This window comes from Terrapene carolina, unplaced genomic scaffold, assembly GCF_002925995.2.
Source record: "Terrapene carolina triunguis isolate 2854851 unplaced genomic scaffold, T_m_triunguis-2.0 Scaffold62, whole genome shotgun sequence".
Lineage (NCBI taxonomy): Eukaryota > Metazoa > Chordata > Testudines > Emydidae > Terrapene > Terrapene triunguis.
In genome coordinates, this window is record NW_020664413.1 from 16,071,243 (window position 1) to 16,088,416 (window position 17,174).

General features: G+C 38.8%; 1 protein-coding gene across 1 annotated transcript in view; it reads left to right on the forward strand.

The window, feature by feature from the left end:
* Positions 1 to 17,174, forward strand: part of MGAT5 (alpha-1,6-mannosylglycoprotein 6-beta-N-acetylglucosaminyltransferase) — a 240,800-nt gene that overhangs the window by 97,605 nt on the left and 126,021 nt on the right. Inside the window, exon 5 of the mRNA XM_026647424.2 lies at positions 4,817 to 4,984. Coding sequence (XP_026503209.1) covers positions 4,817 to 4,984 — 168 coding nt within the window. The remainder of the gene's footprint in view (positions 1 to 4,816; positions 4,985 to 17,174) is intronic.

A 17,174-nucleotide genomic window follows, 5' to 3' on the forward strand; every position in this document is an offset into this window, starting at 1 on the left:
TTTTTTTTTTTTTGCTTGGGGCGGCAGAAATGCTGGAGCCGGCCCTGCCCACAGCTCTCCTGCTTCTCCCTTCTTCACCCTTACCTTAGGGCTCCCTTATCAATAACTTGAGGGTGTCTTCATTAACCAGCCCTTCAGCCGCACTGGCTCTCCTCTGCCTGACTGGAGTGAGCCCTTTTTATAGTATCAGCGGGGCCTTAATTAGAGTCAGGTGGTCACATTAGCTTAATGGCCTCACCTGACTCTTTGCAGGTTAATTGGAGTCAGATGTTCTCATTAGCCTGGAGCAGCCCCTGCTCTGGTCAGTCAGGGAACAGAAAACTGTTAATCCAGTGACCAGTATATCTGCCTTCTGCTATTCTGCTGTACCCAACTAGCCTGGGTCTATCACAATATATTGACACGTATTTCAAAATATGAGCACGCGCGCGCTCTCTCTCTAGATATAGATATGGATAGAATTTTTTTTTTTTTTATTTAGTACTCTGTGCTTTCACTTGTTATGGTCTTTGGAAGGCAAAGAAAACAGTGTCAATGAAGGAAGATATACATAGTTGGAGTATCCTTAAAATAGGTGCAATTCATTTTCTTTTCGGGTAGCTTTCCTTAACTTTAAACTTAACAGCCTTTCCACAGAAACTTTCTCTTTGCACAAATATTTGACTGCTGATTAAAAACTAATTAGAAACACTAAAAACCATATGACAAAACTAAACCCAGTGTAAAGCAAGTGAATCTTTGCTTATGAATTATAATTGAAAATTCTACCACATGTCAAATTACAGATCAGAAAACCATTTGATTTTAAAGTTATGAAAAGAAGATAATTACACATTTTAAACCTATTTTTGCATGATTAACAGCGTAATGGTAGCATCTATTGAATAATGTAAATTCTTGAGATAGTGCCATAAATAGGCAAACTCCAGTACATTCAAAGTTTAGGCCAGCACTGTAATCCTTGTATAGTTATGTCCTTTTCTCCCCTTTCCCACATTGTCATGAGGTAAAGACAATCTGTCAACTTTTCTGTAACATTTTCTCAATTCTGAATTTTATACTTTTTATTTGTTATTAATTAATCAACTTCCTCATATTCTTCCTATGTTGTTTTGCACAATATGCAGATATATATAGAATTTTCCCCCCCCACTCTACATGCGTGGGGTGGCTCTGGTGATATGGTAGATAGCATTATTGGTGTAGGGTATAAAAGTCAGAATTTGCATGATCAGGAAGAAGCCAAATGTATAGGGCCCTACCAAATTCACAGCCATGAAAAATGCATCCCAGACCATGAAATCTGGTATCGCCCCAGGAAGTCTGGTCTTTTGTGTGCTTTTACCCTATACTATACAGATTTCACGGGGAAGACCAGCGTTTCTCAAATTGGGGGTCCTGATCCAAAAGGGAATTGCAAGGTTATTTTAGGGCGGGGTCACAGTATTGCCCCACTTACTTCTGTGCTGCCTTCAGAGCTGGGTGCCTGGCTAACAGCTGCCGCTCTCTGGCTGCCCCGCCAGCAGCAGTGCAGAAGTAAAGGTGGCAATACCATACCAGGCCACCATTGCTTCCGTGCTGCTGCCTTCAGAGCTGGGCAGCCGGAGAGTGGCAGCGGCTGCTGACTGAAGGCCCAGCTCTGCAGGCAGCAGCGCAGAAGGTAAGGGTGGCAGTACCCTACCAGGCCATCCTTCTGCATTGCTGCTGGCAGTAGCTCTTCCTTCAGAGCTGGGATCCCAGCCAGCAGCTGCCACTTGCCAGCTGCCCAGCCACCAGCAGCAGCGCAGAAGTAAGGGTAGCAGTACCGCAACCCCCCCTACAATAACCTTGCGACTCTCTCCCCCCCCCCGACACACACACACTCCTTTTTGTATCAGGACCCCTACAATTACAACACTGGGAAACGACACATTTAAATAGCTGAAATCATGAAATTAATGGTTTTTAAAATCCTATGTATGAGAAATTGACCAAAATGGACTGTGAATTTGGTAGGGCCCTAATGATGTAACAGTGTGAAAGTTGATTGCTGGCTTTGCTCAGTCTGAATGAGAACTGAGCCCTGTTTATAGGGATGGGATATTTTTCATTCACTGGAACATCCCATAGACTGTTCATTTCATGGTACACAAATGTGAAGCTAAATCTCATTATTGGAGCATTTGAGTGTAATATAAGGATTTGGATACTATGCTTTTCAATCAAGGGGAATAGTTTCCTTGCTTACAAATAAAAAGTGTAAAATAACTTGATCCTGGTGATTTACATGTCAAAATAAGCACTGAATGCTAAGTTCTAGCTGCTGCTTGCAGAGTTTCTGTAGCCAGTGTTGCAAACGAGGAATCATTTATCACTTTTAACAGTTTAATTTGTGCTGCAGTCAGGATTGTTAATTTTGACTGGTTTTAAAACAAGAACTCACAAGTTTCATTGGCGTACACAGGATAACTCTTTATAAGCGTGTGTATATTGCCCACCCTATTACCATAATATCTGAATAGAAAAGTGTGTGTGTGTGTGTGTGTGTAAATTACCTGCATATATCACTATATAAGCGGATGTATAATACAAGTGTATATACACACACAGATACAGCATGTGTTAATGTATATGGATACAGTTTTATCTTAATTATAAAGACATACACATAGCTTTCCAGTTATGTAAATTATAGAAATTCCAGTTTGTGATCTGTTTCTTACAATGTGCTTCACAAAATAGTTATATAGATCAGTTCTGTGACCAGAGGAGCTTATATCTTAATTTGGACAAAATGGAAAAATAGTTCTTACATAGGGTAATTGTTCATGAACGAGATTTTCCTGAGTGCTAATATTAATTCCAGTCTAGTTTTTGTCTTGATTAATTTAATTCTCATCCATGACGATCATAAATAGTATCTGAGCTATCAACTAGTTTTATATGTAAATATTCCAGCACTGTCAAGTGCTTAAAAAAATTAATCGCAATTAATCGTGCTGTTAATAATAGAATACCATTTATTAAATATTTTTGGTTGTTTTCTACATTTTCAAATATATTGATTTTAATTAAAACACAGTATACAAAGGGCTCATTTTATATTTATTTTTGATAAATATTTGCACTATAAAAACAAAAAAAAGTATATTTCAATTCACCTAATACAAGTACTGGAGTGCAATCTCTTTATAATGAAAGTTGAACTTACAAATGTAGAATTATGTACAAAAGAAACCAGCATTCAAAAATAAAACTATATAAAACTTTAGAGCTATGAGTCCACTCAGTCCTACTTCTTGTTCAGCCAATCACTCAGACAAACAAGTTTGGTTACCTTTGCAGAAGATAATGCTTCCTGCTTCTTGTTTATAATGCCATCTGAAAGTGAGAACAGGCACTTGCATGGCACTGTTGTAGCTGGCGTCACAAACTATTTACATGCCAGATGCGCTAAAGATTCATATGTCCCTTCATGCTTCAGCTATCACTCGAGAGGACATGCGTCCATGCTAATGATTGGGTTCTGCTTGATAACGATCCAAAGCAGTGTGGACTGACACATGTTCATTTTCATCATCTGAGTCAGATGCCACTGGCAGAAGGTTGATTTTCTTTTTTGGTGGTTTGGATTTTGTAGTTTCCGCATCGGAGTGTTGCTCTTTTAAGATTTCTGAAAGCATGAGCCCCATCTCGTCCCTCTCCGATTTTGGAAGGCACTTCAGATTCTTAAACCTTCGGTCAAGTGTTGTATCTATCTGTAGAAATTTAACACTGGTACCGTCTTTGTGTTTTGTCACATCTGCAGTGAAAGTGTTCTTAAAACGAACAACATGTGCTGGGTCATCACCAGAGACTGCTATAACATGAAATATATGGCAGAATGTGGGTAAAACAGAGCAAGAGAGACACAATTCTCCCCCAAGGAGTTCAGTCATAAATTTAACTAATGCATTATTTTTTTAACGAACAGCATCGGCATGGAAGCATGTCCTCTGAATGGTGGCCGAAGCATGAAGGAGCATATGAATGTTTAGAATATCTGGTACATAAATATCTTGCAATATGAGCTATAAAAGTGCCATGTGAACATCTGTTCTCACTTTCAAGTGACATTGTAAATAAGAAGCGGGCAGCATTATCTCCCATAAATGTAGACAAATTTGTTTGTTTTAGCGATTGGCTGAACAAGAAGTAGGACTGAGTGGACTTGTAGGCTCTAAAGTTTTACATTGTTTTGTTTTTGAGTGCAGTTATGTAACACAAAAAATTCTACATTTGTAAGTTGCACTTTCACGATAAAGAGATTGCACTACAGTACTTGTATGAGGTGAATTGAAAAATACTATTTTATCATTTTTACAGTGAAAATATTTATAATCAAAAATAATAAAGTGAGCACAGTACACCTTGTATTCTTTGTTTTAATTGAAATTAATATATTTGAAAATGTAGAAAAAACATTGAAAAATATTTAAATTGTTATTCTGTTTAACAGTGCGATTAAAACTGTGATTAATTGCGATTAATTTTTTTGAGTTAATTGCGTGAATTAACTGCGATTAATCGACAACCCTAATATATTTATATGATGAGAGGAGCTCCACAACAAAGATTTCTAAATACAATCTGATTTCTCCAACAATTTTAAGACAGTTGCTGTGGCTGAGGGGGGACCTGTAATGGTGAAATGGTATCTGATCATGGCTGGGCTGCAGAGTAGTATTTGCATTAGCTTCTCTTTTTTTATTTGATCGATATGAGGTGTCAGTGATGAATGATGTGTCGATGTGGTATCCAGTGTGATGTTACATGGTTTGTTTTTCATTTGTTATAGATCTAAAGAAAACTCTTGCAGTCTTACTGGATAATATCTTGGAGCGTATTGGCAAGCTAGAGTCCAAGGTGGAGAACCTTGTAATTAACGGCACAGGAGCAAACTCTACCAACAGTACCGCCACTGCTGCTCCCAGCTTAGGAGCAGTTGAAAAGCTCAACGTAGCAGGTAGGTGTGAAAACTGTTTAGAATTCCAACTCTATTTTATTGTGTAAAGACACAGTAATACTGATACCTTTTAGTTGAAAGCACTACATGTTATGAGCTCTTCAGAAATAAGATGGCAAAACTGATTAATTGCTTTTCATTTGGGGAACCCAAAAGTAAAAATTGAACCTGCGTCATAAAAAGATGTGAGCTAGTGGTCTCCTTCTAGTGGAGTGGAAAATTAGCTGTTACACAGGCTTCACACAACATAACAGGGTTGTCAGACTCGGCTGAAAGAGGCTTGTGAATAGGGAATGGACTAGTTCGAGTGCAGTGATGCAGGCAAGGACTGAAGTATAATAGCAGAACTGGAATGGGGGTCTTGAAAGCCATATTATTGGATTTGAAACCGTTTAATCCCTCATGCCAATTTAACACATCTTCACAGTATATAGGGACACGTTTGGGAGAGGAGGCAGTACATTAACATTTTGTCCCAATCTCAAAAAGTTTGATTACTTGGTTTTGTGCAAATCTGTCCTTGTGCATTTTGTCTGCCCTTTAACAGATTTTAATGGTGCAGCCAATACCTAGCCAAATAAGTAATAAAGCAGACATTTTAATAACTTTAATTACACCACAGCCTCAGCATCAACCAAGATATAAGAATCTCCTTCCCTGTTTATGTCCAGTAGTTCCTGTGATTTGACAAGGAAAGCACATACTACACAATCCTGTTTGTTAGAATAGATAGTCTTTAGTTTAAATGTGACATGGTTTGAATAAAATGTGATTTGAAAAGTTCTCTTACTAATTTTATTTTTGTTGGACTGACATTTTTGTTGACATCAGTGTATTTAAGGCATATAGTCCAGTGGCAGCAGTATGTCTCTGGGACTTGTGTATCCACATAGGTCTTTACTCTTTCAGCAGGCCTGCACTAAATGCTGCTTGCACTTGACCCACCAGCCAGAGATTGCTATCCCCAGTTCCTTGTCTGCCTCTGGTGCCGGTGGGCCCAAGCAGGTATCGAGTGCTCTTGTTTGTTTGTGAGTTATTGCTTCAGCCCCACAACCAGGTTTTCCAGTCCAAGCAGGGGATCATAGCCAGACTGTGCATAGCATAAGAACGGCCATACTGGGTCAGACCAAAGGTCCATCTAGCCCAGTATCCTATCTTTGGACAGTGGCCAATGCCAGGTGCCCCAGAACAAGTAATCATCAAGTGATCCATCCTGTTGCCCATTTCCAAAGCTGGGGGAGGCAGGAATTTCAGCAGCCTGAGGCCTTATCTACACCTGGGTTTTGTACCAGTATAACGATTTCAGATAGCCGTGTGATTTTTTTTTTTTTTTTTTTCCCAAATAAAATGGTACAACCCTTAGTGCAGATGCAGTGGTATCAGTATAATGTTGCCTTATATTGGTGTAGTTTATTCTCCTTCTCTATAGTAATGGCTGTGCTGATACAAGATACCTTTATAGCAATATAACTGTGTCCACACTAGGCACTGTACCGCTTTAATTAAGCCAGTATAGTTAAAGCAATACAATCTTCAGGTGTAACTAAGGCCTGAGTTGGGCTGCAGGCAAAGAGGGAGTGAGTGGTTGTGGGTTTGCAGAGAACGCGTGCTCAGATACTATGGTAATGTGGTGTAGTTGTGTAGTAATATTGTGTAGTTTCCTGGGAAATTTCACCAGCTTATAATGACTGTTTAAACATGACCCTAAAATCTTAGGTACAGTTAAATAATTTTGACCCTCAGGACCAAGTAAAGCTTTCTGGCCAGCTTTGATATGCTGTCTAATGTAACTCAGTAATGCTCAGTAGCATCAGTTTCTTTCCTGTTATGAAATTGAATTCACAACTAAAAATAAGATACTGTAACAAGGCACTTTTAGGAGAATGTGGCACTTTCCAGGTTGTTAAATTGTAAAGGCCGTCACTTGAGACATACTGCCATTACTCAGTAACACACTGCCTCTTTTGTCGTACTGCTGAAGATAATTGTGTATAGCTTGGCAGGATTAATAGTGCTACAGTACCATTTTTATTATTTCTGGGCGTTTACTTTTACATTATAAATTTCTAGATTACTTATTCTTGCCTCTTACTAGATGCATGAATCAAAGATTAAGATGTACCCTGCTCAAATTGGTACTTAAACTTTTCTGATTTACTTGTTGTTGCTCTGCTTTTGGAGGAAAAAACTGAAATAATAAAGACAAATCACAAGTCAAGATTTTAGTCCTTAAAAGATCCTTACAGTTTGACCAATTTTCATAGTCCACTTGTTTTTATATTGCCTACCTAGGATGTTTATTATTTTACTCAAGCAGGGCTCTAAGCACCTTGATGAGAGAAGATTTATTCACATAATTCCTTTTTTCCCCTCATAACATCTTCCTAGAAGCAAGGAAAGAATTTCCTATGGAGTTCCTTTGAGTAACTGGCAAAAAGGACAGGAGTACTTGTGGCACCTTAGAGACTAACAAATTTATTAGAGCATAAGCTTTCGTGGGCTACAACCCACTTCTTCGGATGCTTCTAATGGGCTTTGAGCTGTTCTTTTCCTTGTTTGTGCATCCACAATGCAAGAAATTACTAACAAATTTGATTCTCACCAAGGCAGTATCAAATACAGCATCGTGCTTGGGCAGGAGTCTCGTATAGCCTTCAGTGCTAATATTAGTTAAAGGCTTGTGCAAAGGTCGTGGAGGAACTGCACATTTGCCATAAAGAGCCTTCTCCTTTAAATTTTGATTCAATACCAGCCATAGATTTTTAAAGCCAGGGGAGACCACAACGATCATCTAATCTGGCCACCTACATAACCCGGGCCATAAAAAGTAACTCAGCAATTCCTAAAGTGGATGGAGTTATTCTGCCCATTTTCTTCTGGGTTTTGTCCCTTTCACAGTTCTATCATCTGTAGGCCCAATTTAAAATATTTGGATATTTATCAGCAGTCATTCTATGCTAGCTTTCACAACTGCTACATGCAGCTGTACAAATACAGTGTTACTAGGGTGAACTTGTTCTGTGGCCAAGAAAAGGACTTCAATCTCCTTAGGGCTTTCAGCTTTCGTTGTCACTAAATTACCTTTTTAAATGTAAAAGTCTGGGCTAAATTCTGCAGTCTTCAGTAGGAACTGGGCGGGGGCGGGGGGGAGGGGAGGAGGGAAGGGAGGCTTTTGTTTAAGGGCCAAGTAATTTGTTCTTCTGGTGCCTCCGTAGGTACTTCTGAATTCTCAGGTAGCCTCAGGGCAGTACAGAACAGGTGAGTGGAATAAGGGTGCCGGCAGGAGAGTTCTTCCGTCAGTATAATAAAACCACCTCCGCGAATGGTAGAAGCTCTGTCGGTGGGAGAAGCTCTATATTGGTGTAACTTATGTCACCTAAGGGGGTGGTTTATTCACACCCCGAGTGACATACGTTACATAGCAAACGCTATGTCTACATTACAGCTTATGTCAGCATATTTTAAGTTTCAGGGGTATGAGTAAACCGCCCCCTGAGAAGTTCTCCAGCCCACATAGCTTCTGCCGTTCACAGAGGTGATTTTTATTAGGCTGACGGGAGAGCTCTCTCCTGCCGGCATAGAATGTCTTCACCAGATGTGCTGCAGCGGCGCAGCTGAATTGGTACAGTTGTGCTGCTGCAGCACAGTACATGTAGACATGCCCTTAATCTCATGTTCTTGCATGTTGAGAGGCCTGTTGCCAGCCATTTCAAGCTAGAAGTTGGTTAGGTTGAATGTGAGGGTTTTGGTTTCTTTTTTTCCTTTTTCTTTTATTTTTTTAACCAGAAATACTAGTCCTTCCAGAAGGCAGTTTCCTAGCTGTCGTGAAATTAAGAAGCCATCCAAATGTAGAACAGCACCCTGATAAAAATTAATTGCGATTAATCGCGCTGTTAAACAGTAATAGAATACCACTTATTTAAATATTTTTGGTTGTTTTCTACGTTTTCAAATATATTGATTTCAATTACAACACAGAATACAAAGTGTACAGTGCTCACTTTATATTTATTTATAGATAAATAGTACCTGAGCTATCAACTACTTTTATATGTAAATATTCTAGGACTGTCAAGTGCTTAAAAAAATTAATTGTGCTGTTAATAATAGAATACCATTTATTTAAATATTTTTGGTTGTTTTCTACATTTTCAAATATATTGATTTTAATTACAACACAGTATACAAAGGGCTCATTTTATATTTATTTTTGATAAATATTTGCATTATAAAAAACAAAAAATAGTATATTTCAATTCACCTAATACAAGTACTGGAGTGCAATCTCTTTATCATGAAAGTTGAACTTACAAATGTAGAATTGTGTACAAAAAATAACTGCATTCAAAAATAAAACAATGTAAAACTTTAGAACCTATAAGTTCACTGAGTCCTACTTCAGTCAATCACTCAGACAAACAAGTTTGGTTACAATTTGCAGGAGATACTGCTGCCCAAACCTTGTTTACAATGGCAACTGAAAGTAAGAACAGACGTTCGCATGGCTCTGTTGTAGTGCATCAGAAGATATTTACATGCTAGATGTGCTAAAGATTCATATGTCCCTTCATGCTTCAGCCATCATTCCAGAAGACATGCGTCCATGCTGATGACGGGTTCTGCTCAATAACGATCCAAAGCAGTGCTGATGGACGCATGTTCATTTTCATCATCTGAGTCAGATGCCACCAGCAGAAGATTGACTTTCTTTTTTGCTGGTTCGGGTTTTGTAGTTTCCTCATCGGAGTGTTGCTCTTTTAAGACATCTGAAAGCATGCTCCACACCTCATCCCTCTCAGATTTTGGAAGGCACTTCAGATTCTTAAACCTTGGGTCGAGTTCTGTACCTATCCTTAGAAATCTCACATGGGTGCTTCTTTGCGTTTTATCAAGTCTGCTGTGAAAGTGTTCTTAAAACGAACATGTGCTGGGCCATCATCTGAGACTGCTATAACATGAAATATATGGCAGAATGTGGGTAAAACAGAACAGGAGACATACAATTCTCCCCCAAGGAGTACAGTCAAATTTAATTGATGCATTATTTTTTTTAATGAGCTTCATCAGCATGGAAGCATGTCCTCTGGAATGGTGGCTGAAGCATGAAGGGGCATATGAATGTTTAGCATATCTGGCACACAAATACCTTGCAACACCAGTTACAAAAGTGCCATGCGAACGCCTGTTCTCACTTTCAGGTGACATTGTAAACAAGACGCGGGCAGCAGTATCTCCTGTAAATTTAAACAAACTTGTTTGTCTTAGCAATTGGCTGAACAAGAAGTAGGATTGAGTGGACCTGTCGGCTCTAAAGTTTTACATTGTTTTGATTTTAGGTGCAGTTATGTAACAAAAAAAAAATCTACATTTGTAAGTTACACTTTCACGATCAAGAGATTGCACTACTGTACTTGTAGGATGTGAATAGAAAAATACTATTTTTTTTCATTTTTATAGTGCAAATATTTGTAATAAAAATAATATAAAGTGAGTACTGTACACTTTGTATTTTGTGTTGTAATAGAAATCAATATATTTGAAAATGTAGAAATACGTCCAAAAATATTTAATACATTTCAGTTGGTATTCTATTGTTAAACAGTGTGATTAATTTTTTTAATCGCAGTTAATTTTTTTGAATTAATCGTGTGAGTTAACTGTGATTAATCGACAGCCCTAAATATGTACCCATCAGCTCCAAAAATAAAGATATTTCCATTGCTTTCTTTGTAATATGTTATCTTTGGAATCTATTTTGGTTATTCAGCTATTTCCATGCTGGGTAATTACAAGACAGTAAACACACGAGGTTTACCATTTTTCTGTTTTATCCACTACAGTGTCTCAGTGACAGCTTTGGACAAACAGTTCATGAAATCCTGCTGTTAGAGTAACTAACAAGAACAATAGTAATTTCAACACTTTAAGTCTAGACTATTATAAGTATCTCTTGAGACCACATCACCACAATATTTAATTTTTTATTAATATTATTTTAAAAGTTCTATTTAATATATTATTTTGATGCTGCTTTTGAACTCTTGAGGTAGGTTTAATTTCATCAGACTGAAACATTTATAATTCCAAAAATAATTATAAAATGCTGAATTCACTTTTTTTAATGTTGAGCAATGCAGCAGTCTGCCTTCACTAGTGTGCTATGCAGTATGATACCCATTTAGGCTGTCACAGTAAATTAAGGCATTAATCCTGAAATCTGACCCATGTAGGTAGATCCCTTCTCCTGTGCAGTGTAATTCATTGAAGTCAGTGGAGCTGCAGGCAGGCATAAGGTCCAGTCACAAAGGAGACTACAATATATACAATTTACATCTGTTCTTTAATCTATAATATGTAGCAGAGAGATTAACCATGCTGGGATCTATATTATTTTATCTCTTCAATCAAAATGTCTGTCTGTTTTACGTATATTGAGATTAATGTGTACAGTTGTGATACCTGAGCAAGTGTAGGAGTGATTAAGTATTTTCGGTTAAAAATTATAACTTCCTTCCCCTCATTTGATATATTTCATTTACCCGTTTCCATTAGCACTTGGATACTGGTTCTGATCACAAGAAGAAAATGCCAGTATGCTTTATAAAACTTAATTTTAAAATGGGATCACATAATAGGGCAAATTCACTGGCAGCATGAGAAGGTGCAGTGGTTTTTTTGCAATGGTGTGTGTGTATGTATGTAACTATTTGGGGAACACTTTTTAAAAAATGTAATGCTATTATTTCCTCTTTAAATAGTTCAATGCCAAAGTGGAACACTAAAATACTGCATAAATACATGTCATTTGAACACAAAAGAGTAGAAGCTTTTATTTTAAAGTACAAATGCTGATTCTTCATTAAATACATAGACAAAAGGATTATGCTCTGAGTACAGAAAAGAATCATATGATATAGGTAGATGATCACGTAATACAAGAAAGGTGGACTAACCCCAAAAGTCAAGCCAGCTAAATTAATCTCCTTTTGTGAAGCTTTCCATCTGTATGGTTTGTCTTACTTTTAGTCATGGACACTTGTATTGATTACATTTGTGGATTGCAGAACTCTCCTCTGTTTACGTCAGATTAAGGACATTGATAGTTGGAGCAGAGAGTAAAAGTATCTCATATTTGCCAAAGGATTTTAACTGCACTTCTGTTTGCCTTGTCAGATATAGATAGCTAAACTACCTAGTATAAAAATGAAATGTTTCACATAATTTGTGTGGGTGAACTTTTTCGAAACAAACATGTACAGTATACCTAGGTTTATCCTAGAGTTGTATGTTTATTTCTAGGTTTATCTGAACAGCCATACAACCCTACAGAGAATACATTTTTGAGAAATGCAGCATAATGAATGATAAACTAACATGCTAATTGGTTAATTTTAAAAATCTTTTCAAACTTCATGAGATTGTGAGAAACCTATCAGGAAAGAATAGAGGCCATGGAAGGATTTGTTCAATACACATCTTGATAATAAAACATTAGTTGTTTCAATGGCGTTGTGCCCTGTAAAAGGAAAACAAAATTATTTCAAGCTGCTTGACCCTCTGACAGTCTCTTAAAATCGCCTTCCAATTACCATTCTCTCTGGCTATCCTGTGGTATTCATCTTTCTGGTTGCTAGTTAGGATTAATATCTTCTCTAGTCACTCAGGTGTTCATCAGTGATACACAGCTTTCCTCTCTAGCTCTTGTTTTCTACATTGCACTAGTAAAATGCATATGATTTTTGTCATGTCTTGTGGAGACAACAAATACCTGAACTTTCGGAATCCCGCCCCATGGCAGAGCACAATCAGATTGTGTAAAATATTAGATAACGCGAACAACGAAGTTAGAAGATCTGCATCTGAACTCCTCCAAAGTTATTAGGTATTCAGAATTTTGAGTTTTGGTCCAGGCTGCTCTCTCTTTAAACTCTATTACTATGTAATGGGTTATATGATTGGGTGGAAGGGGCGATGGGTTTCTGGTTATAGTAACAAAGGAAGCACCGGCAGAGGGATTCTTAAACAATTCTTGGCTGGTGGAAACTAGTGGAGGTGAAGGTAGTTCCATTACTTATGAGAATTGTTAATACCTGCTTGAAGGGGAGTAAATTCGTGGAGGTACTTAAATATGCTATAACTCAGTCCTTGCCTCAGAAGTGAGCATTTGACAATAGTCCTCTCACCAGTTACCCCTCTTCCCCTTTCATGTGGCGAGGTATTGAGAAGCCAGTGGCAGGTTGACTTCAGTAGTTTCTGGCTCCTCTGATTTCTTGAACCTCTCCATCTCTGTTGGGTTTGAGACATGGTATAATACTCAGTACTGGCTACTGTGACAACATTGGTGATTGATCTCTGTAGGATGATGAATTGCATTTCCAGATGGAGGGACCTGGAAGAAAGCCAGCTCACATAAACTCATTCCAGATAAGCTGGAAGAGATACTTCTTGACATGGGCAAACACTGAGGATTTGACTAGGGCTGTGTCTGCATCCTCATTTGAAGGGTATAAGTTCATCAACAGTCAGTGGGTCACAACCTTGACTCTTACTGGATTCATCTGTTCTAATTCTTTAGTGGCAATGGAAATTAAGTTGAGTTGTTCAAATGAGTGCATCCTTACCTCTGAGGTGCAGACCCCACTGTGACGTTCCCCTGGTGTTATCTGGACCGGTGATCCACTAGGTCACTCCAATCCTTGACTCTGGGAGCCAGCTTACCCTGCTCTGCTGTGAGAACCCCTACTCCTGAGCTGTTCACGCACAGCCTCTGGCATGTAAACTGCTTGGATTGTGCAACCAAATGACACTAGCCAATATCTCCAGTCCCAGACACAACCCTAGGAATCTCCATCTTGCAATATCCAGTTATGCCCGCTGGATGCTGCAAGCTTATATGAGTTCGTCAATTTAACAAAGAAATTGATATGCACCAGGCTTGTTATCCCAAGGGGAGTCTCTGACACGCTTGAAACCAAACGTACTGCTTCAGATAGAATAAACAAACAAAATTTTTAACTACAAAAGATAGATTTTTAAGTGATTATATGTCAAAGCACAAAAAGTCAGATTTGGTCAAATGAAATAAAAGCAAAACACATTCTAAGCTGATCTTAACACTTTCAGTGTCCGTACAAGCTTAGATGCTTCTCACCACAGGCTGGCTGATTGCCCTTCAGCCAGGCTCTCCCCTTTGATCAGCACTTGAGTCACTTGGTGGTGATTTCTGTAGATGGAGGTGGAAGACCATGGCAAACGTCTGTCCCTTTTATCATGTTCTTTCTTCCCTCTTGGCTTTGCCCCCCCCCCTTCAGGGTCAGGTGAGCGTTACCTCATCATAGTCCCAAACTGACCAAAGGAAGGGGGGTGACTTACTTGAGAGTCCAACAGATCCTTTGTTATTGCCTAGGCCAGTGTCCTTTGTTCCTGTGAGGCTGGGCTGGGTTTGTCCCATACATGCCCTGATGAGATGTGAACTGCCCCTCTGCTCCTGGAGAGTTTTTGCCTGGGCTTGTTTTAAGTCATGAGAACACATTTTCAGCCTCATAACTATATACATGAAATTACAACCTATAACATTACTGTAACAATTACTATAACATCACTATAACAACAATGCTCAATGCATCACGAGCCTTCTGAAGACACCTGACTTGACAAACTTTGCCTTGGATGCCACACAATCATTTTATAAAGATGAACATGGGGGCATAGGGTGTTCCCCAAGGTACAGAACGTCACACCCACCATGTTTGTTTTTCTGTCTTCTTCATCTCTAGGTTGGACTGCTGTTTGTTGTACCTGGGCGTACCTTTTGAAACCCACATGTAGCCTTTGGCTAGTGCAGAATACAGCAGTACACATCTTAGCTATGGTAGACTGAAAAGACCATATTACATTTGGATGCTGGGTTCTGCATTTTTGTCCTCTTGGTATGGGATTGTAAGCCAGGCTAACAACCCGTCCCCGTAAAAATGCTTTATTATGGAAACAAACCAGAGATAAAATGAGTCTGTCTCGGATTTGCAAATACAAACAATGACAGTGGAGATCCATGATCTGCTGGATGAAAGACAAGATAGTCAACCAGCAAATCAACAAGGAAGTGAATCATCTGAACCTTAACTGAGAAGATACCCTGTTTAAGACAAGAATTGGGTGTGGGAACTGTTGGATTCCAGGGCGTGTACAAGTGCTCATGTCACATTTCTCCCCATCTTATTATTAGAACAATCAAAATAAAACTAAAGAAGGTAACACCATGAAAGGCAGAAGGTATGTATGATACTAGAAAGTTAATAGATCCAGAGTGATGATGCATTTCAAGCTGCAATTTAGCAGTAGATCGGAAGAGTTAAAGATGCTGATGGATGACATAGGAGACAATTGAGAGACAAGGTGGGTGAGGTTATTATAGGTTTTATTGGACCATCTTGTGTTAGTGAGAGACAAGCTTACACAGAGCTCTTCTTCAGGTCTGAAAGCTTGTCTCTCTCACCAACAGAATTTGGGCCTGTAAAAAATATTATCTTATCCACATTCTCTCTCTCTCATCCTGGGACCAATACTGTTATAGAAGAACAATGGCAGTTTTTCAAAGAAGTAAGTGTGGATGCAGCCAGGATTACAAAGGGGGTGAGAAGATCTAAGAAGGAAGAATGTTTCCAACCAAATACACGGAGGCTTGAAGAGAGGAAATAATTAAAGAAGAAAATTCAACAAAAATGAGATGGCAGTAAAAGCCATTCTGCAATAGGAATATGCAGACAAAGACAAGGAAGTTAAAAGATTGGCTAGAAGAGATAAGAGAAAATGGGCAGAAAATAAAGTGAGGGGCTGAGGTCATGTATATGAGAGGGGATTCTGAAAAGCGTTTTCTAGTATTTAAACAGCTGATAATCACAATTCTTGAACTGATGTGGTATTGTGAAAGTTTGAAGTGGTACAATTTTAACCACAGAGGAAGGACAGAAAGCCCATTGGATGGAACATTTCCAGACTGTGCTTAACCAACCAGAACCATTAACACATTGATAGATGGGAAGAAGTAGCAGACTTATTTATATCATTAAAGGTAATTGCTTTTGAGGAGGTAACTGAGGCCATAAACCTACAGAAGAGTGGTAATATACCAGGCTGTGATATAGATGCTGAAATGTTAAAAGCTGGGGAGGAAGTAGTTGTGCATCTGCAGGTTGTACAGAATGGTTTGGGAAAAGGAGATAACTCTTCTCCAGTCTCCAGCAGGTATCTGCAAAAATCCTACAAAAGGGGACCAGCTTATTTGTGATAATTGGAGAGGGGTGACACTCAGATCTGTACCTGGAGAAGTGTTCTGAATTATCATTTTGAATAGGATGAAAGCTGCTCTTGATAAAGTATTCAAGGAAGAACAGGCTGGATTTCGATCTATAAGCTTGTGTTGAAACCAGATTTTCCCTTTGGAAGACTTATTGAGAGAGGCTTAAAATACCAGCAGAAGATGGTTTTTTAACTTCCTTGATTTTACAAAAGCATTTGATAGTATCCACAGAGAAGATCTTGAGACACTATGGAATTCCAGCAACGATTGTTAATTTGATAAAAGCTGTGTATGACAAATCTGCATGTGCTGCATCTGGAAAGAGTGGAGGCATGGAATAGTTTGATTGTTACATGGTGTTAAGGTAAGGTTATGTATTATCTCCACGTCTCTTCTGCATTGTCATAGACTGTGATGAGAAGAGCGATGACTGCTGCCGATGACACTGGTATTCTTTGAGCAAGAGATCAGCTGCAAGATTTAGATTTTGCAGATGATCTAGTCATACTGGATGCCAGCTTGGATGAAATAAAAAGACTGTTTATGAGCATACAAGCAGAAGTGGCCAAAGTGGGACTTTGTATCAGTATGAAGATCATGGAGATAGGCGCGAATGCTGTTGATGCTGGCAGATGTCTGACTGATGGAGAAGAGTATGCAATAGTTGATGACTTGTCTATACAATGGAGTCGCATCATATGCGCATTTAACTTACGCAAATTCAACTATACGCGCACAATAAGCTTATGCCCCGGAGTGAGCATGAGATGGGAGACGTGAATCTGCTATTCCCTCAGTTGGTCTCAGTTCATGCGTGCCTCTCATAGTGTGAGCATCTCGCCGCGCTGAGTGTGATTCCAGTGTTTAAAGATACATATTTTTTGTACAACG